The sequence below is a fragment of the Anopheles merus genome, chromosome X (assembly GCF_017562075.2).
Source record: "Anopheles merus strain MAF chromosome X, AmerM5.1, whole genome shotgun sequence".
Lineage (NCBI taxonomy): Eukaryota > Metazoa > Arthropoda > Insecta > Diptera > Culicidae > Anopheles > Anopheles merus.
The window spans coordinates 22,284,544-22,309,189 of NC_054081.1; the positions used below are offsets into that span (position 1 = coordinate 22,284,544).

General features: G+C 40.6%; 1 protein-coding gene across 1 annotated transcript in view; it reads left to right on the forward strand.

Annotated features, from left to right (window-relative positions):
* Positions 1–9,702: 9,702 nt before the first annotated feature.
* LOC121588547 (protein lozenge-like) overlaps positions 9,703–24,646 on the forward strand; it is a 282,254-nt gene continuing 267,310 nt past the window's right edge. Inside the window, exon 1 of the mRNA XM_041906617.1 lies at positions 9,703–10,402. Coding sequence (XP_041762551.1) covers positions 9,712–10,402 — 691 coding nt within the window. The 5' untranslated portion in view covers positions 9,703–9,711. The remainder of the gene's footprint in view (positions 10,403–24,646) is intronic.

The window sequence follows — 24,646 nt, forward strand, 5'->3', positions numbered from 1 at the left end:
GAACTCATAATGTCCGGACTCGGTACTGAATGCAGTTTTTTCCCTGGATTCGGAATCCATCTTAATTTGGTGGAAACCGCTCTTCAAGTCCAATGTGGAAAAGTACTCGGCTCCAGCCAAATTTTTCTAAAATATCCTCGATTTGCAGGATAGGGTACCTATCTCCGACAGTGACTTCGTTAAGTTTCCTGTAGTCGATAACTATTCGAAAACTTTCTTTTCCAGATGCGTCTTTCTTTTTTGGGACTGCCCATATTGGGGCATTCCATGGGGATCTTGAATGAGTAATTATACCACGTTGTAACATTTCTTCGATTTGATCTTTTACTATTATTTTGTGCGCAATCGGGTATCTGTATGTTTTTGTGTATATAGGTCTGTCACATTTCGTGTTTATTTTCACTTCTGTTGCAGCGGATAGCTTTTCGTTGTCCCTAGGAATTATTCTTGCATATTTCATTATAGTGCTTATTAGCATTTCTGTTTCTTGAATGCTCAAATGATCAATTCTAAGTAGATCTTCAATAGATGAAATAGTTTCGATTTTTGATGCATTTAAGATGTTAAACTCTTTTGATCCATGTTTTATAGGATATTTATGAAACTTTATTGTCTGATTTGCTATTGTTATTGTTTCATCCTTATAATTTAAAATTGATGAATTCTGTTTCTTGAATGCTCAAATGATCAATTCTAAGTAGATCTTCAATAGATGAAATAGTTTCGATTTTTGATGCATTTAAGATGTTAAACTCTTTTGATCCGTGTTTTATAGGATATTTATGAAACTTTACTGTCTGATTTGCTATTGTTATTGTTTCATCCTTATAATTTAAAATTTATTCAAGCGATGAAAATGTTTCAGTGCCAATAAGGCCATCGAAAAATTTATGAAAATTGGCTTCATAAAGTTCAATTTGTGGTTAGTGTGGACCTAGCAGTTTTGATTTGCCTTTCGACATCACTCTTATATTGCCATACATGTTTTTATACAAGTATTATCGCATTGCTGGATTTGTTGCAATATTCCAGGTCGCAAAAGGTTTTTATTAGCCCCTAAATCTATTAGTATATGTAGAATATTATTTCGACAATTATCCTTAATTCTCAAAAAGGGTAGAAAATTGTGTTTATTTTTTTCTAATCCGGAAACTTCGGCTCCGAAGTGAAACAAAAATTTTCGCTATTTTCGGTATCGAGCACTTCTTGATTATTGATTGAGTTATTAAGGGTTAATTTGCTTCTAGTTGTGGAAGCATCCATGGGTTCGGACGTTCCTGCTTGGTGGTATTTACTATTCCTCGTTTGGCTACCTATGTATGAGTGTTCGTTGTGTCGCTGATCGAATCTTTTTGTGTAGCTGTTTGGTTTTTGGCTTGTATCGCGATTTGTAAGGTAATCTTTTTTTTGTTTCCAATTTGCACACAAATCTGTGGACATCCTCAACGTCTTTTAGGCTTGCGGCTTGTACGTGGCCGTAATAATCTTAAGATAAGATTAAACTCTTTTGATCCATTTGAATAAGATGTTAAACTCTTTTGATCCATGTTTTATAGGATATTTATGAAACTTTATTGTCTGATTTGCTATTGTTATTGTTTCATCCTTATAATTTAAAATTGATGAATTCTGTTTCTTGAATGCTCAAATGATCAATTCTAAGTAGATCTTCAATAGATGAAATAGTTTCGATTTTTGATGCATTTAAGATGTTAAACTCTTTTGATCCATGTTTTATAGGATATTTATGAAACTTTATTGTCTGATTTGCTATTGTTATTGTTTCATCCTTATAATTAAAATTGATGAATTCTGTTTCTTGAATGCTCAAATGATCAATTCTAAGTAGATCTTCAATAGATGAAATAGTTTCGATTTTTGATGCATTTAAGATGTTAAACTCTTTTGATCCGTGTTTTATAGGATATTTATGAAACTTTACTGTCTGATTTGCTATTGTTATTGTTTCATCCTTATAATTTAAAATTTATTCAAGCGATGAAAATGTTTCAGTGCCAATAAGGCCATCGAAAAATTTATGAAAATTGGCTTCATAAAGTTCAATTTGTGGTTAGTGTGGACCTAGCAGTTTTGATTTGCCTTTCGACATCACTCTTATATTGCCATACATGTTTTTTATACAAGTATTATCGCATTGCTGGATTTGTTGCAATATTCCAGGTCGCAAAAGGTTTTTATTAGCCCCTAAATCTATTAGTATATGTAGAATATTATTTCGACAATTATCCTTAATTCTCAAAAAGGGTAGAAAATTGTGTTTATTTTTTTCTAATCCGGAAACTTCGGCTCCGAAGTGAAACAAAAATTTTCGCTATTTTCGGTATCGAGCACTTCTTGATTATTGATTGAGTTATTAAGGGTTAATTTGCTTCTAGTTGTGGAAGCATCCATGGGTTCGGACGTTCCTGCTTGGTGGTATTTACTATTCCTCGTTTGGCTACCTATGTATGAGTGTTCGTTGTGTCGCTGATCGAATCTTTTTGTGTAGCTGTTTGGTTTTTGGCTTGTATCGCGATTTGTAAGGTAATCTTTTTTTTGTTTGCAATTTGCACACAAATCTGTAGACATCCTCAACGTCTTTTAGGCTTGCGGCTTGTACGTGGCCGTAATAATCTTGGCTAAGCCCTGCTATGAAAGCGGCATATTTGTGAATATTGTAATATTTGTGGATCGACATCGTTGTAGTTAGTTTCAACTGCCACAATTGGCATTTATACGTTGAAATTTCCTGCCTATCATCGAAAGCACTCAACAAAATTTCCTTTATTGCTTCAAATTTATGAGGGTTGCCTTCTTGGCACAAAACGTCGTTGGCCTTTCCTATCAATTTGCTGCTAACGGACACTTCAAAGAGATTAAATATTTCGCCGGTTACTATTGCTCGAAAAATGATCGAAGTGGTTTCAACTTTTGATATCCATCCTAAAAGTTGTTTCTTATTACCATCGTAGGATGGTAGCTCTTTGATTGGGTCGGGAATGAAAAAAAAAATCATTTGCTCGATTGGTGTGTGACGTATATATATAAATATATATATTTACGTTATGCACGTCAAGCCTGATGTATAAACGTGTCAAAACGATACGGGATCAACAGACGTCAGCATCTAAGACGGTTAAAAAGACGTTAGAAGGTTACGTGCGACCTTGCAACTCTAGAAAGGTCCTCTTTTGATATCTGGTGCTCGATAAATAAAGTCCTTAAATTTCAACTTGTAATTGGCGCAGCCGTTCGGAACAGTCCAGCGAAGTGGTTACATGGTTTGGTGATAAAAGTTGTAGTGACCGATTAATAAAAGTCACAAAAGGAACCCGCCTCCGGCATCCACGGCATTTAGGTATTTCCGTCGTGTGAGTTGTGGAGTATATATATATATATATATTATATATATATATATATATATATATATATAATATATATATATATATATATATATATATATATATATATATATATATATATATATATATAATATATATATATATTATATATATATTATATATATATATATATATATATTTCTAATCTAATATATATATATATAGATATATATAATATATATATATATATATATATATATATAATATATATATTATATATATATATATTTCTAATCTAATATATATATATATATATATCTATTTTTTTACCAACAGAATAATAAATAAAATTCAAAAATTTACCATCCTTGAACCGTAGATATAAACATCTTTAAATGCTTGATAGTTGTATCTCATGATTCTCATTCTCTCATGAGCGTCGAACGGATTTCGTCGTTCGAAGCTGGTACTCGCCCCGACTGAAAGCCAAGCCCACAAGTAGTGTAGTGGTACAGGCAGGCCTTGACCGATAACGGTTGTTGAGTCAAAAAAGGAAGAAGATGAATCGTCCAAATATTGGGGTCTCATCAAGGACCGTAAATATATCAGGTCAAGTTCTAAGCCCGTTGTGACAGCTAGGTGGAAGAAGAATCGACGAAGAAAACTGACAGTTAGTTTTCCGCGATTGGCGAACGCTTCAAGTTCTCGAAGGAAAATTTCCTTTTTAAATCACGGGCTGTGTTCTAATAAATTAAAATATTCACCCAAATCATACCGTTCGGTGAATTTTCTCGTGCCTTCTTTTTCCTGCCAACGGCAAATTTGTCAAGCAGCTCGTCAAGCTACCCGTCCATGGCTCCGCCTCATACTCCTCGCATGAGCGTGCTGTCGGAGGTTTGTATGTGTTAGTGCGCCAGACGGCCAATCGCTGTCAGACGTCGTCCGTGCTCATTCGCTCCAGAGCGCTATCTCTTTCTCGCGTGTGGTCAATGTGCATGAGTTACTGTGGCGCTTAAAAAAAGCCGTTAACAAACATTGCGGCGATGAAGTTGCATGTTCACAAATCAAACCAAAAAAGCGCAATGAGTTCAAACGCTGCCACGTAAAACTGACTACGGAATCGCTAGCTCACGCTGGTCCCTGGGGCCTGCCATCGAACTGAACGTGTTAAGCATTAACCATAGCTTTGTTACATTAAGGTTTTGCTTTCATATGATGTAGATTACACAGGTATGCTGAGCCGTCTGCGCAAGGGTGTGGGTGTACGTGTGTGTGCAACACTTTCGCCAAATGTGTTTTCTTCCGGAATGTTATGATCCATCGGTCATAAAGAAAATAAGGTGTTCATGACAAAGACGGATTAGGGGGAATCGGGGGCCCTAGGCGGAAAGACGAGTTGAGGTCCCTGTAAATGGCAACTGATGACCGGGAGGAGGGGGTACTGCCACACAGCTGTTGGGAGATTTAACAGTATACTTAAAATGTCAGCGGTGGGAGGGAGGAGGGGGGGGGGAGTCGGCCATGGGAACCCCTACGATCATCGGTCATAGGCCTTAAAATTATTTCCAGTATGAAAGGGGAGGAAGGCAAATGGTTCTCCAGCCACGGGGCCCCAACGACCATCTTTCAGGGGGGCCTTGTCGCTAATACTCTGTCCACTTGTTGACATACTGCATACTACAGACTACAGATCTTCGGCGACCGCCTAGTCCGCCTACGGTTAGATCCGCCGCTGGTTCATGACGGTGTTTTTTTGTTGTTGTGGAGGTGCATCCTTCCTCCTGCCTGCTGCGTATGCACCGGGCAGGAGACAGTGTGGCAGTATGCAAGTTGCACGCTGGATAGGAGCGGTCCCGCGGCACCACCATCATTCCGCACATCTGCATGCCCGTCGTGGGTTCTAACCGCGTATGAACCGTCCGCCGTAGCAAGAGCTGACTATCCGGCTACGTGGTACTCAAGTCCTGAAAAGGCCAACATGATGCAACCAACAACGTGTAGTCCGTAATGACAAGAATAATAATAAGAAAAAGAACTTTGAAGCGCCATCCGTACCGGGGAAGAGTTTGTTTTGACTTTGTTGCTGCCGGGTCTACCGCCGTGGCGCGACAAATGCACGGAATGTACTTGACCAAAGGACATGAACCTACCGAGCCTTACCCATTCCAAGGCCGTGCCGGTCGCACGGCGTTATGATACCGACTCTAAGTCAACAAGCCAACTGATTCTGGACGGACAGGTGCAGCACCATACGCGCACCCTGCTAAACCAATCCAGAATCCTCTTTTGTATGAGTTCAATTCAAGTTTTGATTCCACTTGCGTCCGCTAGCTGAATTGGAAAGAAATGTGCTACATATCACATGCACGTTTGCTTCGATCGTGTGTCTCTTTAATACCCCCAACAGCAGAGCCGAGCGCACAGATGGTGGTGCTAATCCAAAGGTTGTGTTGTGTCTCAGGCAGTGTTACGACGGCGAACGGATCTGTAGGCCACGCGAAGGATGCCTTGTAAATTAAACCCGCTCGGGTAACAGCGATCTTCTCAACCATTCGACACCAATAATCAACCTTCCCGCTAGTTGCTCTCTCAAGTAATTTGAGGAGCCTATGTCGCAGAAGGAGGTGAAGAGGGATGAGAGATTTCTTTCTGATCCGAATATGTAAAATTAAAAAAGGCGAAGTTTCTTAGAGTTGCAAAATCCGAATGGTTTGTTTATTAAAAGTTCGGTCCCTTTTATACCCCCGGAAGCCCATACATTTTTAGGATGTTAGTGTATCCTTTCCGAGGATAATTTGCACATAAGTGTACGTACGCGTGAGTGCCGCGTGTTAGTGTTTGTGACGCATATTTACATAGTGAGATCGAAAATGCATGGACTTTGTAGCCGCAGCAGATGAAAATGTACGCATGAGAATCAAACAGCTTTAGGTTATCCACACGCACGCACACACGCACACACGTACGCACCCACGCACGGACACACACACGCACGCACTCACGCACGCACGCACCCACGCACCGACATATGCATGTACGCGCGCACGCGAGCACGCGCCCCCCACCATATTCCCCCCCTCTCCCGCATGATCGAGTACGGCTACCTTATCGGTAGAAAGGTTGCTTCAGCTATCTTGTAGCGCATCCTCATTCAAACAGCCGGGCGGGGTGGGGGATCGCGACATGATAGAGTGAACGGTCACTTTCCCCGCGCTGTGTGTGTGTCGAGACTCAAAAACTCGATAAGGATTACGGCACATTTAAGAAAAATATTTTATTGCCGCTATACACAGTTCTACATGATGCTTAGAAGGTGGTTGAAGCGTCAAACATGTTCAAATTTAAAAAAATTAGTTTAGTGTTAGACGTTCTCCTAAGCTTGTTTAAAATAGGCTTCTTCACCCTCGATTGGTACGGCCATCGAATGGTCTCATCAGCAGTGGCACGAAATAAAATAAACCATCAATACACCGATAACACTTTGAATCCCAATCCAGCTTCTGCCGCATCGTCTCAAGGTCACACACTAATTAATAAATGCTAACACCCACCAATAACAATACACAACCGCAATGCACATGTATGAATCAACGCATACACCATAACACCCAATCAGCTGGCGGCGGAAGGCACGGGCTGAAGCGCAAGTAAGGCAGGGCAGGGTGAGGGAGGGAGAAGAAGCGGACGAAAAAATGGGCGCCAATATTTTAAAATTTTGTGACTGTTTATTTGCTCCGCCGCCAAAAATAGTTCGTCCATTTCGAAAACAGATGGCGCTAAACCTGCGCAGGCCTGCGCAGGAATCGCTGAGGTCCCGCGCGGGGATTGGGCCAAAATCTGCGCTGGCTAGCGCAGATTTTTCTCCATTTCCTACGCAGGAAACTGCTCGAATTTGCGCAGCGGAGTGTTGACCAAAATTTCGCTGTGTGCATGAGACACACACTCGCACTCCTCCAGCCCTCCACAGCTGAACGCTTCCACCGTTGCGAAGATGGAAGAAATTTTGCTCTGAGCGTGAGACCCTGAAGCCCAAGAGATGACACTATGTGTAAAGGCCATAATTCATTGTGGTCAAAATGCGTCGATTGTCGTTTCATTTATCTGGGAGCGGATGTTTTCACTTCATCAAAACTTTAAACGTTAACAACTTGGCTGATAACAATATGAAATCGATGCTTGTTATCATTTTATTTCAAGCATCCTGAGTGACCGAGAGTGAGCGCTGAGCACACCTCCCCTCATTCTCAATGCCGCGTTTTGCTTAATCCTCGCTCCCACTCTCTCTTTCCTTCACCTCAACGGACCCATCATTCCCGCGAGCGTAGGCCGATCAAAAAATTCCAGGAAATTCGGACAGTAAGTGAGCAGTTTTTTATTCACAAAGCTATTCGGAAATATTTCAATTCTTGATGGTGCGTGCTGGACGAACAAAACGTTAGCTGCTTGCTTCACCGACGCTGCGTGTTGTTGGAAGAAAAACACTTGCTGTTTGATGTGTTTGCCTGAGGAATGAAAGATAAATCGAGCATTAGAATGGTGAACAAAACTACTACTATTTAAAACTTACCGGTCACGAAGATATTTTAAATTAAACGGCGACTCTGTATGTCCGATCCATCTGCTTTGATCTGTTATCAGGAGCTTTGGTGATGAAATAGCTACGTGGGATGGAAAATAATAGAAGATTAAACAAACATTGAAAGCAGTACGATTGCTAGAACACAAACATCATTTGGAAGATTCTTCTTCTTATGTATGCACTTACCCGTAGATCATGTAACAAAACAAACTGCATTCACGCCTGCGTTGACATCTTTCACGATTAACTTAACCACTTTTCTATTATCATTTCATAATTTTCGCTGCATCTTCCGGCACCGATCCTTCCAAAATGAAATTTGCATTCGTTCTGGCAATAAGTTTCGAACGATCACAACACAGCGCGAGAGTGAAGAATACAAAGTAAATGGCACTATGTACAAGTGTTGATCATATGGTCAAAATAGAGTATAATGGAATTTATTTTACTTCAAATGAATTGATTTTATTCTGATTTACATTTCAACAATTATAATCAGCCTAGTTGTTAACGTTTAAAATTTTGATGAAGTGAAAACATCATTACCAGATAAATGAAACGATAATCGACGCTTTTTGACCATATCGAATTATGATCGTCTTTACACATAGTGTCATCTCTTGCGCTTCAGGGTCTCACGCTCAGAGCAAAAATTCTCCCATCTTCGCAACGGTGGGTGCGTTCAGCTAGGGGAGGGCGGGAGGAGTGCGAGTGTGTGTCTCATGCACACAGCGAAATTTTGGTCAACACCTCGATGGTGGGAGCGTTTTTCCATGGGATGGGGTAGTGGAGTGCGAGTGTGTCGCATGATTCCATCAAAACTAAGGCCAGGGGTAGCGAGAGGCATTAAAATGAGTTACTCTTTGCAAGCGGTAAGCGGGTTGAGAATGAGGGGAGGTGTGCTCAGTGCTCACGTTGGGACACTCACGATGCTTGAAATAAAATGTTAACAAGCATCGATTTCAAGCATGCATGTCGCGCGACATTTTGCCAAGCGGGAAGTTGCCTGCGTGCGTGCGTGGCTATGTGTGTGTATTTTTCGTTCGCGTTCTCCTTCGGGTTCACCAAGCGAAAAATACCATTGGGAGGAGGTGGTGCGTGTGTTTTTCTTTGCCGTTTCGCACTCTCCCGTGGAACTCCTTGCGTGCTTTATTTTTTTTTGGTTTTCTAGAAGAATTTTTTTTTAAATACCAGGGGGGAGAGTATGTGTGTGTGTTTGTGTGTGTATGAAAGAATGAGCTTTGAAAAATAAAGTGAAAAATAAAAGAAAATATGTTAAACGACGTTCACAGTGTGTCTGAAATCACTGCAATCTGAAAGAAAGCGAGGGCGGGCTTTTAAAATGTAGTACACATGTATGCAACATGTATCGTGTCGCCGCGACGGTGTATCTCGTTCAATCCTTTAAGCCTTAAAAGTGCTTCTATCGGATCGTCTAATCGGGCGCCATTTAACCAATCCGTTAGAGAAAAATAGCATGGATTTTGGTACCGGGGTTGTCCTGGGGGTGGAGATCGCACGAGAAAAGCGAGAAACAAGAGCGTGAAACAGCAAATTTTTATACTGCTTTGTGTAGCAGGTTGCGATACCAATTCGCCATATTTGATATGATTTTAGATATCCTTCCGAAAATTATGTAAACAATATGGCCCTACTTAATGTTGCACCTTGTTAGAAGAAAATGAAGAACTAAATAAGTAATTAATTTTACGGTATGGTTCGTAACGCCTAACTTATTTATGTTTCATTCTTCTTACGTGATTTACGTTGCTTACAGAATTTGTGCCCACAATGCACCTCACAATTAATAGTGCACCCTCACTCAGCAATGGTAACGGTGGAACTGTAAGTGCGGGGAATATTGGTAACGGAACCAATGGTTCATCGACTGGAAATAGTGGCGGCTCTGCTGGCAGTGGTGGAAGTCTAAATGTATGTGCTCAAAATGGCAACAGTCACTCTGGACAACATGAAAGTCCAGGGAATGGAGGTTCAGGCGGCGGTGCAAATACAGGCAGATCCAGTAATAATGGCAATGGCACCAACGGCAGAGGAGTTGGCGGAACTGGAAACGTTAGCGGTACCGCGACCAATGGCAATGGATCGAGCACGGGTGCCGGCAGCGAAAGTGGCCCACCGTCGGCGGCCAGCATCTTGAACGATACTTACACCAAAATGACATCAGATATCCTTGCGGAGCGGACGTTGGGCGACTTTCTGTCCGAGCACCCGGGCGAGCTTATCCGAACCGGGAGTCCTCTGTTTGTGTGCACTGTGCTGCCCCCGCACTGGCGCTCGAATAAAACACTTCCGGTTGCGTTCAAGGTCGTCGCTCTCGGTGACGTCGGTGATGGTACGATGGTAACGGTGCGAGCCGGCAACGATGAAAACTATTGCGCCGAACTGCGTAACTGTACAGCGGTAATGAAGAATCAGGTTGCCAAGTTCAACGATCTGCGATTCGTGGGCCGAAGTGGTCGTGGTGAGTATATATTCTCGTTCATGTTTTATGTATGTATGAGTAGTGATTGATACGAATCGGGTTGGCTGGTACGGTCGTCAAGTCGCCCGATTTTACATACCCGTCATGGATCATGCTCTGTATGCACCGTGTCCCCCATACGACGGATTTAATTGTCCACAATCAAAAAGTCACAGTCGGTAGTAGTAGTAGTATTTTTTTTATTGAATAATTACATTATTGCGCGTATCGCATTTTTCCTACAATTTTAATGGGTCCGTCATTTTATACTCTCCTCATTGTTCTTTAATATTCATTATATATAACATTGTTGGAGTTCTATTTTGCTAATTATAGGTATGGTTTTTGGGTGATAGTGGGAAAATTATCACAAAAGCCCACTGAAAAGTTTTATGTAAGAGCTAACCTATAAGTATATATGGCCTAAAGTAACCTATCTAATCCTACGTAATATCTTTATCTAACCTATTAACTAAGAATCATAGCACTAGCTGTTGTAATAAGCTGTTGAAACTATTACGGCACTTGTTTGTATAATTGTTGTAAAGCTGTTCAATATGGACGTTTATATATTCAGTGTTCAGCCTACTGTGTAAGGAAGATGTTCTATACCATGGAGGAACGTTAATGATAATTTTTAGAATCTTATTCTGTAATACTTGTAATCTCTTTTTATGGGTGGATGTGCAAAATTTCCATATGGGGGTAGCGTATGTTATTACTGGCCGGAGAAAGCTATAATAAATGAGCATCTTGTTTTTTATATTGAGTTTGGATTTTCTATGTAAGAATGTATAAAGTACTTTTAATAATTTTTCAGCTTTAACTATAGTTTGCTCTATGTGTTCTTTGTATGTTAGTCGCTTGTCTAAAGTCAATCCAAGATATTTGACACGATTTTTTTTCATAAAGACGGTTGTATTATTTACTTTTGGTCCTTCTTGAGGTAGTTTCCTAACAATTGTATTGTGACTGAAGTAGATAGCTTCGATTTTTGCATCATTTTCTTGATTTTCCATTTGCGACAGTATTTAGAGTATTTAGCTAATGCAATGTGTAACATTCTTATTATCGATTTTGGGTTTTTTGCTGATGAGGTTAGAGCGAAATCATCGGCATATAGATATTGGATACAATCTTTCATATCCGGTAGATCTGATATATAGATATTAAAGAGCAGTGGGGATACAGGGTTTACCAGCATAATAAACAACTGTCCACTTGTTTATAACAATAGTCGTTTTGAATAGACACCGCTGTCTACCACTTGCTCACACGTCAGATGGTGTAAGCTACACTGTCCAATTCAATAACACAATTTTCGCCTTCGATTGCACAACGGTCGGATTCAGCACGGTTTCTTGTGGTTCTTTTATAATTAACAAAATTAATGTTTTGATCTATTGAAATATATGGTTTATACTGCATATTGCTTGAATAAAAGAAACGTGTTTGGTTTTTGCAAAAAAAAATCCCAACAAAACAAACTGTGCCAAATCTGACAGTTGCTAATCGAAGGCGAAAATTGTGTTATTGAATAGGACAGAGTAGCTTACACCATCTGACGTGTGAGCAAGTGGTAGACAGCGGTGTCTATTTAAAACGACTATTGTTATAAACAAGTGGATAGTTGTTTATTATGCTGGTAAACCCTGTAATGTGCTTCCTTGCGGTACTCCAGCTACTGGTAGGAAAGGATCTGATAAAGCGTTAGCTATGTGTAGGTTATTTTTTCTATTTGACATGAACGATAAAATAATTTTTATAAGAGGTTTTGGAAACTTTAATAAGATTAGTTTGTAGAGAAGACCTTTGTGCCAGATTGTGTCGAAAGCCTTTTCGGTGTCGAGTAGTATCATACCGGTAGATTTTTTACTATTTCTATTATTTTTTGCTAGGTTTGAAAGTCTATGCAATTGATGAGTAGTCGATAGGGATGGTTGAAACCCAAATTGAGAGTAGGGAATAATATTGTTGGTGTCAACATGTAATCGAAGCCTTTTCTCGATGATCTTTTCGATTTTTTTTTGCAATCCCGCTTAAAAGACTTATTGGTCTATAGTTTGATGCATAGCTATGGTTTTTGCCTGGTTTTGGTATAGCTATAACTTTTGCCTCCTTCCATTTATTCGGGAAATAGCTTAGTTTGAAACAACAGTTGAAAATGTGGTTAAGAAATATTAAGGCCTTGGGAGGCAGTTTGTTCAGGGTCTTGTTGTTGATATTGTCTAGTCCCGGTGATTTCCTGTTTTTAATTTTTTTAAGTAAATCCTTAATTTCACTAGTTTTGCATAGCAAACCTGGATCTAGTGGTCGTGAACTGTTTTAGGAGTTGAATTTTTTAACTTTTGATACAACTTTGCGTTCTACCGGGCTAATAGAGTTATACGTTGTGAAGTGAGCTGTTTCGAAATGTTTTTTAATTACCTTAACTTTCTCCTGGGGACTTAGTAATGTTTGATTGTTTTCTTTAAGGGGAGGCATAAAATTTTCCTTGTTTTTGATAATTTTTACAAATTTCTAGATATTGTTGAGATATTGAGATGAGTACTTTGGGCCACATATTGTTTCTTGTTTCTTCGAGTTTTTGATTACTTTGATAGCACAGACTATTATATTTGTTTTTCAGACTTAAACAGCGTCTGTGTCTTTGCCATTTGCGGCGAATCATATTTCTGTATGGTATTAAGTATGTTATTTCTTGTGGCAAAATAATATGGTAGAGTCCTGGTTTTTTTTCGGAACAGCTAGTTCATTTGCTTCAGATACGATTGAAGAGAATCGTGCAATCATATCGTCTATTTGTTGTGTTTTTGTTATGTTATTTATATTCATTTGAGTTGAGTCTATACTATTGTTAATATTATTCATAAAATTTGGCCAGTTGGCTTCGTTGTAATCTTAAAGATATTTGCATGGATTTGCTATTGGTTTAGTGTTCAATATTTCGAAAATCACTGGAAGGTGATCGGATGTTAGATCTGTGATTGTCATTGGAGTGGAAATTAGATGGCAGTTATTCGAAAGTATGATGTCTAATGTTGATTGGCAACGATTTGGGTCTGACAGTATATACGTGGGGGTATTATGATGGTGAATTGAAAACAGTCCTGTTTGTAATTTACCAAAGAGAACCTTTCCTGCTTCATTGGAGTTGGAACAGTTTCAAAGTCTATGACGTGCATTGATATCGCCACAGATAAAGTAACTGCTGTTTAATTTGGTTAAAGTAACTACATCATTTGCAAATGCTTTCATGTTTTTGTTCGCTCCTGGATGGTAGGCCGAGATAAATGATATGTTACCAGAAGAAGTCTCTACATTTATACCAATTCCTTCAATTACTTTTAAATTGAGTGATTTCATTAGTCTGTGTTTGATGCTATTTTTTATGAATATTGCTACTCCACCCTTTTGTCCTTCTGTTCTATCTAATCTGTAAATTGTATAACTAGGAATACTAAATTTGATATGCGTTTTCAAAAAAGTTTCTGTTACTAACATAATGTCTACATTATGCTTTTGTAGGAAATTTGTTACATCTAATTTTTTCTTAAGGATGCTATTTGCATTCCAGTTTGCAGCTTTCAATATAGAAGAGGTCAGTTTGATGGCATACAATATTTTGTGATAACTTCAAAGATGGTCATCGGCTGTTCTTCTTTGGATTTGCACTTTTGCAGTTTACTCATCACTTCACCTATTATTGGCAACATTTCATTTCGGTCGAAAAGCCCTGTATCGTTACTACTGCTGCTGTTCGTTTTATCTTTGGGTTGGTATTGTCTCCAACCTGGTAGTGGTGTTGATTTAGGCATGTGTGGGAAGTGTTCATTCCTAAAATCAAATTTTTTATTAGTGTATGTGTTAGATTTTGTTTTTTCCATACGCATTGGTCTTTTGGGGCATCCTATGAACCCTGCCATGTGGTTGCCATCACAATTTGCGCGTTTAAGCTTGTGTTCGGGGACACGGCCGTCCCCGGATGATGGTCCTGCAGTAAGTGGGCAGGTCAATGACTCGTGTTCACCAGCACACAGCTTACACTTTTTGATACGATTGCAATTTGCTGCACCGTGGCCAAATAACTGGCACCTTTTGCATTGCATCGAGCCGGGTTTTGTGGAAAAATACTCCCACTGCAAAGGTTTATGGCGCGAATGGAGCGTAACAGCTCCATACTAACGCTACCTTTTGGGAAGTGTAACAGGTAGACCGCATGTTCGTCGTATTTTTTCTACTTTACTGACATTTTTTCACATCTGTTCACTGATTGGTAGATCTATTAGACCGTGCAAAACGATTTTTGTTGTTTTTTCATCATCTAATTGGTACGTGTGAAAGTTGACATTTCTTTCTTTAAACACTCTTACCACTTATTTAAAGTCATCGACTTCGTCTAATTGCACTATTGTACCGTGATACGTTGATTTAGTATTATATCTCACTACACCTGCAGCTATGATGGTCTTGTGTATTAGTGTCACCGATGAGCATTTTACAGTGATCGGTGGTATTTTCGATACACGTGCATTTTTTGCGTTTGATTGTATGAGCTTCTGCTTCGGTGCCGGCTCGTTATCACCGATATCACTAAGCAGTGCGTATCTGTTCTCGGTGGTTGAACGTTTGCGTCTTTGTATAGGCTGATCGTTAGCTAACGAGTACAGCGCCTGGGATTGGCTTCCCCTTGTTATCCTTCCCTTCCCCATGATGGGTAGAGGGTATAGATTTTGTTCGTGTTGCGATTGGGTTTTTGTTAGTCTTAGCAGCTGAGAGAAACGTGTGCTCTACTCTAGGTCTAGATTGCTAATGAAAGTCATAGTCAAGCTCATTAGTGGTCTTCCTGAACGAGAATAGCTGTTCTACCTAAGAAGAAGTAAAGTAAAGCTAGTATGCGGTAATAAGAGATAAACAAAATCTAATTCTCTTTCGATGTTCAAAGTTTATAGGGGAAGGTAGGTAAAGACGGACACTGCGGGTAAGATGGACACTTCTTATAAATACATGATAAAAGTAATTCTAAAATAATTTAAAAATGTTGCATTTAAGTTAAAGGTATAAAAACATATTTGAGAGCCTCTATCCTCATGACACCTGTTAAATTGGCCAAATTCTGCCGCAAACAAAAAAAGTAATCCAAGCAACCTACTGGATGTAATTTAGCTACTTCTGGTGTTAAGCTCAAATTGTTGCAGAGTTGCAGAGTTTATATTCCCGGTGGATTTTCTAATTGATCGTGCTAGCTAGACTATCGAGCATGAATCTGGTGAAAGAACGTTAATTAAAACAATAAAATAATTAGTGTTATATCGTTTTAAGTATCACAGCATCAAAGTGGGAACGACAGACACTCTGTTGTGGGGAAAGATGGACACACAAGCTTTACATTAATTTTGTGTTGCTGTTGTTTATTTATTAACAGATGCCAACAACTTAATTCGTAAGAGTAATCGGAAGTTAGCTAGAAAAGGCAATAATATCTGCGAGGAATGGAACTCCGGTGAAACCAGCAGCATTGAATTATTCTGTTCCTGGCATGACTCTGATAAGGCATCTTAAGTAAACCAACATCTTGCCACGGCTAGGACCAATTGATTCTGTGTTCAATAAACAACAAAAAGAAGAACTGGTAGGACACACTTTACAACTAGAAAAAAGGTTCTACGGAATCACAAGATTGATGTTCGATAATTAGCGTTTGACTTGACGGAAAAATAGCTTGCAGCACCCTTTTAACTCTCTGTTCGCTGGCATTTTGCATGCGCTTACAGCGGAGAACACAGTACAAGATAAGAGAGCGATGAGAGCTTTTTATTGGCTTACGATCGTTCACTCTCTTTCCGATCCTCGCATACGATGCCGCTTCGGCAATATGCACTCTCTCTTTCTTTCCGCTGTAATACGCTCTGTTGAGAGTTGCTGAGAGACCAATCACAGAGAAGGGGATTGAACAAAGCTGTGATTCCAAAACGAGCCACACAGCGCCCAGAGTGTTAACAAGGTCACTAAACTCGCTGGGGTAGCGTGGCTTAGCAATTTTATAAAACGAAACCTGCTTCGGGATGCCTGAAGCAACCTATGCTAGAGCTTGGGGATTCACTAAGGTATCGGTTTTTGCATTTTTTATTTTATTGGAATCACGGCGGATCGTATTTTCAACGCAGATGCGACTGGAGTGTGTATTGTGAGCCAAATCTCACAATAGTGTCGATTATCTGATTCAAACGGAAATGTGTCAAACAAAACCACGCTACACGAACAGAAACGAAATCGGTATTATACAAGCTTGTTAGAGACTTCTTTCGTTGACTCTAGACATTGCTACCAAATTGATCTGAAATGGGTGTTCGATCTCAAATGACCTGCCGTTCTACCACAGTGCCGGATTATGGCAGCTGACGTTTTGTCATTCTTGTGGGTCTAGGGAGCTACCGCTGTGAAAGGGGGACCGCCATTTTTTAGGCACTTGTCACAAGCCGAAGCCAAGCGAAGCACGCATAAATGGTGTGAATAAAAAAAGTGAACTATACTTTCCAACAGAGAACAAACGATTGATTATTTCGTGTTAAAAACAGTTAAAATATTACAACGTAGGAACTTTCACGGAACAGAAGTGGTGCAAGTGACCAAGATAAGTGCCTGATTATCGGATGCAATTGTGGTAATCATAATTAGTGCAAAAGTTCTCGCTTGTTCTTTGCTGTGTGCGTGTGAGTGTATGCTTGGAGCTGGCTAGGATTTTGTGTGGATGTGCGCGTATGCAACGTATTAAACAGTGTGTTTAACGCAAGTGTAACAATGGCGACGGCGCGAGAAGACAAAATTCGTGACAAAGAGCAAAAAAGGAAAAACATTTTAGATTCGATGCGGCGAATCGGTGTATTCGTACAAACGTACACTGTGGACAAGGTTCATGAAGTGACCACAAGGCTCGAGAGGCTCGAAGGTGAAATTACCAGTAATACAATTTCCTGAGTTTGGCGGCGATTTTAATGGTTGGACACGTTTGTGTCCCTGATTGATAAATCAGATGAGCTTTCTGGTGTGCAAAAGTTACATTATTTCAAAGCTGCGCTAATTGAGCCAATTTTCACTACGGATGAGAATTGCAAAATTGAATGGCAAATGTTGGTAGATCGCTATGGCAATAACCATTTGCTTAAGAAACGTCATATCTAAGCCATTTTGAGGCTACCGAAGATAATCAATAGCAATCTAGATTTATTGCGATGCACTGTAGATGATTTCCAGCGACACACATTGGTGTTAGAACAACTCGATGAACCAATAAAACATCTTTGCTCATTCCTTGTTGAGCGTATTAGTGAGAAATTGTATAGTGCTTCTCTTGCGACGTGGGAAGAAGCTCAAGCGGATAAAAGTTACACATACAGTGACATGGTTGAGTTTCTGCGTAAGCGTGTGCGTTTGTTGGAAACGCTTGCTAACGATACGGGTGAAACGAGTAAGCGACAACCGCGTGTAAAAGTGAGTGTGACCACTGCTGCAGTGGCCGAGAAAAAGTGGATATGTGTGTTGTGTGTAGAAAGCAGGGACATACAATAGTGAATTGTCAGCGTTTCAATGAATTCGATGCAAAGAAGCGCCAGCAAGTTGTGAGGCAGCACAAAATGTGTTGGAATTGCTTGCAGGCCAGCCATTATGTAACCAATTGTACGTCAAGGTATGGGTGTCAAACGTGTGGCAAACGGCATCATACCTTGCTGCATGCTGAACGAAGCGATAGTGTAATAGCAGATGATTGGGTGGGTTCTGTTAGTACGATGGTGCTTGCTAATATTCCAATGCAGTGCAACTCTACTGACCAAAGCTCGTATTCTAATGTTATGCTGCCAACGGTGGTGTTGTTTGTAGTTGACGCAAATGGTACGCAACATCCAGTACGTGCGTTGTTGGATAACGGTGCGCAGCCCAATGCGATAAGTGAGCGATTGAGTCAGCTTTTGTGCTTGCCGCGTATGCGTACCCATGTACCCATTACAGGTGTGGATGGAACGACGACTCAGGCGTCATGTGAAATGAAGGTGGAAATCCGTTCCAGATTTAGTGAATTTGCTCTGAAACTAAATTTCTTGGTTTTGAGCAAGGTAACAGCAAACACTCCAGCCACATCTTTCTCGACATCATGTTGGAAATTACCTGCTGGGTTGGCGCTCGCAGACCTAGAATTCCATCAGTCTGGACGAGTGGATATGCTAATCGGTGCATCGCATTTCTACACGTTTCTGAGGGAAGGCCGACTCAAACTTAGTGAACATGGTCCATTGTTAGTTGAAACAGTGTTCGGTTGGGAGGTAACAGGTGAAGTGCTCTGAGAAGAAGCTATAATTCAGCAAGAAGCAGCTCAGTGTCATGTTATGTTATCGTCGGAAAACATTAGTGATCAACTTGAACGGTTTTGGAAGATCGAAGAGCTGCATGTTTCGCATTTCTCGACGGATGAGCAGAGATGCGAAGTTTATTATGAGCAAACGGTATCACGAGACGAAACAGGCAGATATATCGTGAAACTGCCTAAACATCAGCAACATTCTACCATGATTGGAAAATCAGAAACGACATCACTTAAGAGGTTTGCTGGATTAGAACGTAAGTTATTTGCTAACTCACAACTTCGTCAGCAGTACAATGAGTTTATGTTGAAGTACATACAACTTGGTCATATGGTTCCTGTGTCGCCTGACAACCTGAATGCAGCAACCTGCTGCTACCTTCCACATCACCCTGTGTTTAAGGAGACAAGTTCCACGACTAAAATGAGGGTGGTATTTGATGGGTCAGCACCAACTAGCACAGGACACTCTCTGAATGATGCGCTATTGGTTGGACCAGTCATCCAAGATGATCTTTTGAGCTTAATAATCCGTTTTCGTAAATTTCAGGTCGCGCTAGTTGCGGGCTTGGAAAAAATGTATCGTCAGGTACTTGTGCATCCGGAGGATCGACCGTTACAGAGAATATGGTGGAGGTTTGATGATAACCAGCCCATCCTGGCGTATGAGCTGTGCACAGTAACATACGGTTTGGCACCTTCATCTTTCCTAGCTACAAGAACACTTCACCAGTTGGCTGAAGATGAGGGTGACGCGTGGATACGCTGATACGCAAGGATACGCTGAAAAAACAATTGTACGTGGATGACCTTATTACTGGGTCAAATAGTGTTGATGGAGCTATACAGCTACGTGAGGAATTGAGTGCACTGGTGCAGAGAGGCGGTTTTACTTTTCGAAAATGGTGTTCGTATTAACAGAGCTAAAACACCTTTACTGGTTGATGGTTGAAAGAGGAATGAACATTTTATTAACTACATTCTGTTAACACTATTTCATAGAGTACTATGATCAATTGTACACCAGTATCTCATAGCATACTTAAATCAATTGTAAACTTCAACATCCCGCCTCAATTGATCAAACCTAGCATCGTTCGTAGTTTGCCAAATCTTGGTGCAGGAAGACCTTTCGTCATCATGTCAGCTATTTGTTCTTCAGTTGGCTGATATTGAAGTTTGATCTGTTTCTGTTGAATAAGGTCTCTGAGGAAGAAATATTGTATATCAATATGTTTCATTCTTCTATGTTTCCTTGGCTCTTCACATATAGCAATGCATGGTTGGTTATCTTCATACATAGTCACTGGTAAAGGAACAGTAACATTGAGCGTTTTCAAAAGGTTTACCACCCATACAGCTTCACAGCTAGCTTGACAAAGAGCCATCAATTCTGCCTCAGTAGTCGATAGTGCTACAGAGGTTTGTTTTCTTGTAGCCCACGAAATCGTTGCATCTTGCAGTTTCAACACGTATCCTGAAACAGATCGCCGGTCATTTGGATCATTTCCCCAATCTGCATCAGCATATACAGAAAGTATTTCCTGATCTGTTGACTTCCGAAACACCAAACTGTAATCGACGGTAGCTTGAAGATACCTCAAAATGCGCTTCAGATGTGTCCAATGTTCTTCAGTGGCACAACACTGAAAACTAGCAAAATAACATACCGCTGCGCAGATATCTGGTCTCGATGTAACCATTAGATACATTAAGCATCCAATCAATTCCTTATACGGCTTCTTCGTGAAATATGTTGGATCTTCACACTTAAGCAGCTTTAAATGTGGATCCATGGGAATTCCAGAAGGTTTACAATCGGCCATCCCAAATCGTTGTAAGATTTTCTTCACGTATTGCTTCTGGTCGATCGTCATAACTCCAGTTGTTCTATTTCGATTGATGTTTAATCCCAAAAAACACCGCACTTCAGCTAGGTCCTTCATTTCAAATTCTTTGGATAGCTTTTCCTTCAAACATTTTATCGCCGTTATCGAGTTTCCAACAATCAGGATGTCATCTACATATATAACTAGATAAATGATTACCTCTCCTTTTGACCAGTAGTAAAGACACTGATCATGTCCACTTCGTTCAAAACTAATGCTAGTGATAAACGTATGGAATCGCAAATTCCAGCTCCGAGACGCTTGTTTCAATCCATAAATGGCTTTGTTCAGTTTGCAGACCAGTCCATCTCCCGCCTCAAAGCCAGACGGTTGCCTCATATAAATTTCTTCGGTCAGGCCGCCATTCAGGAACGCAGTCTTCACATCCATTTGATGAACATGTAGATTTCGCTGATTTGCCAGGGCCAACAATATTCTCAAGGTCGTCATCTTCGCCACAGGAGAATATGTTTCCGAATAATCAAATCCTTTCATCTGCGTAAACCCCTTCGCAACAAGTCGAGCTTTGTACCGGTCAATTTTTCCTTCACCATCACGCTTGATAGTGAACACCCATTTATTGCCGACAGGGCGTCGACCAGCAGGTAGTTCTGTAAGGGTCCACGTTTGATTCTTCTTCAGCGATTCCAATTCGGCCTCGATTGCTTTCTCCCAAAGTGACCAATCATCTCGCTTTTTCAATTCGTCTATATCACTTGGAATGCTGTCTACATACTCTTCAGCACTCAACGCAAACGCTGAAATATTGTAGTCCTTGTGCCAGTCAGGAGGTACACGATTTCTAGCACTTCGACGTACACCGTTTTCTTTGCAAATACCTTCAGCAGTTTCGTCAACCAACGTACTATCCAGATCTTCATCCGAAGTAGCTTCCACATCATCGTTGTTTTCTGATAATACATCGTTGTGTTCTGATAATACATCGTTGTGTTCTGATTGTACACCGTTGTTACAGTTCACTGCCTGAACTAATTCTGGTGGTTGGACTCGTTCATAAAGTACAACTTGTTCATCTTTTTCAATTTTCATGTTATCAGATGAAACGTCTCTGTTTATGCATTCGTTGAAAACTATATCTCTTGCAACAAACACCTTCTTTCTGTTCCAAACGCGATACCCATTTGGAGCGTAGCCAACAAAAATCGCCTTCTCGGATTTCACATCCAGCTTCTTGCGTTTTTGCTTGGGGATATGAACGAAACATTCTGAACCAAAAATGCGAAGGTTACTTACATTTGGCTTCCTTGCATTCCAGACTTCAAAAGGTGTGCGATTTCCATCCAGGGCAACAGTTGGGCTGCGGTTGATTAGGTATACTGCCGCATATACTGCTTCACCCCACAAATTTTCCGATACGTTACTTCCAGCCAACATCGCTTGTACTTTTTCGACAATGGTTCTATTCATCCGTTCACTCAATCCATTTTGCTCCGGTGTATACGGAACCGTCATCTCGAGCCTGATGCCACGTTGCCGACAGAAAGATTTCATTTTCTTGCAGTTATACTCGCCTCCATTATCACAGCGAAAACGACACATCTTGGTTTGGAAATGTGCAGTAGCCATAGCTTCGTACGTCTCCAAATAATCGACAGCTTCATCCTTCGACTTCATCAGATAAACAACTGTCTGATGACTGAAGTCGTCCGTGAAAGTGATGAAGTACCACATACCGTCCCACGTCGAAGGTGAGATGGGACCACAGACGTCGCTATGCACTAACTCTAACGGACGTGTAGTCCGCTTTCCTTCGCGACTTACAAATGGTTCTCGAGTTTGTTTTCCAGCCAAGCATGGTTCACATATCACTGATTTCGAGCTTTCATAATTTTCGCTGCCTTCTAGATCCAATCCATCTACCATTTTCTTGTCGATTAGCTTCATCAGATTTCTATTCCCAATGTGTCCGAAACGTTGATGCCACAGCTGCAACTCCATGGAAACCTTTCCCGTTACCATAGCAGCATTTGGTGTTGCTAGGTAATGAAAGTCCATCGCGTACAGCACACCAACCTGCTTACCGGTAGCAACGACACCTTGATCAGCATCTTCAACGGTTACTTTACCTTTATGGAAAACCACCTTCTTTTCCGAATTTTCCAGCCGACGTAAAGACATCAAATTCAGCGTCAGCTCTGGAACAAAAAGAACGTTTTCCATGCGGATTTCAATTTTCTTACCATCAACAAACGAGTAAACGTTGATCTCTCCGCGTTGTTTAGCAACCAGGTTGACGCCTTTCTTCGCAGTTACTATGCAGACGGGCTCATCTAGCATTTCCAGGTTTTTGAATAGTTCTTTTCGATTCACCATATGATCTGAAGCTCCACTATCCAGATACCACCGTTGCAATTTTTCATTCAACGTCGACTCTGATCCTGTCACAAACGATACAGATGTCGTAGCAGCATTGGCCTTCATAGGTTTTCTTTTTTAAAAATTTTCTGCATGCTCTTCACGATGTTCGTTTTTCGGACAGTCAGCTCTCTTGTGCCCGAATCCACCACAGTTGAAGCACTTCAGACGAAATTTTCCTCTGGTCTTTCCAGCAAAAGCAACTTCTTCTGAATTTTGAATGCTCGAACTTCTTCCTCTCCGTTTCGATTCGACATCCAAATACTTGCTTTTCACAAATTCCAGGGTCAGTTTCTCTGATACTGCTTCCATTGCTGTGTTCACAGACTCGTATGAAACCGGCATGGTCAGCATTAGGTGACACACAATGTCCTCCTCGTCCATTTTCGCACCGGTCGACTTGAGCTCTCGAATCAGTTTATCGAAACAAAGGAAGTGAGATTCCAGACTTGAAGATTCGTCATGCTTCATCTCCAGAAGTTTTCGCTTAAGCATGAACCGATTGGTCAAGCTCTTCCGTTCGAAAACTTCATTCAGTCCATCCCAAATTTCCTTCGGACTCCTCTTGTCCTTTATGTATTCCAGGTGACTATCGGCGACAGCTCCGATCAGGACCGAACGACACTTGTTGTCCTGTTTCTTTCGGAACGCCTTCTGCTCCTCCTTCTCCTTCTTTACAGCCGCTGTATCCTCATGCACGATTTCCCAGAAGTCTTCCTCCTCCGCTTCCTTCTCGACACAGTGCGCGATTTCTAACTGTTCCAGGAACGCCAATATCCTGAACTTCCAATTATTGAAACCCGTTCCATCGAAAGGCTTGATCTTGAGGAACTTCTCTTCGTCTCCCATCGTGAGGATTTATTCGAATGGCTTAAAGAATCTTCTAGGCTTGAATTGGGTTATCCTGGGTTATACTGGGTTATACTGGGTTATACTGGGTTATACTGGGCCCATAACCTATTAACAGAGCTAAAACACCTTTACTGGTTGATGGTTGAAAGAGGAATGAACATTTTATTAACTACATTCTGTTAACACTATTTCATAGAGTACTATGATCAATTGTACACCAGTATCTCATAGCATACTTAAATCAATTGTAAACTTCAACAGTTCGAATTCATTAGCCTTTTTATCTGATGTTCCCGCTGAACAATTGGCAACAAAATCATCGTTGAGGTTCGACGACAAGGAGACAATTAGTACGCTTGGTATAAGTTGGGAACCAGTATTTGATACGTTCCAGTTCAACATATCTATTACTACGAAATCAGAGCGAGACACCATGCGTAGCATACTATCAATGATTGCTCAATTATACGATCCATTGGGATTGATTTCACCAGTAATTATTACAGCCAAGGTTTTGAGGCAATCGCTCTGGCGTTTGAAGTTGAATTGGGATGATACGGTGCCTGAGGATATTCAAAGGAATTGGATTAGGTTTCGAGCAGAATTACCAGAACTTAAAGATTTTTGTATCCCTAGATTCGCTTTCGCTCATCTATATTGGCAAGCAGAAATACATTGTTTCACAGACGCGTCAGAGCTTGCATATGGCGCGTGCATCTATATTCGGTCTGAGGCTGAGAATGGAAGCATTCATGTTAATTTGCTAGCATC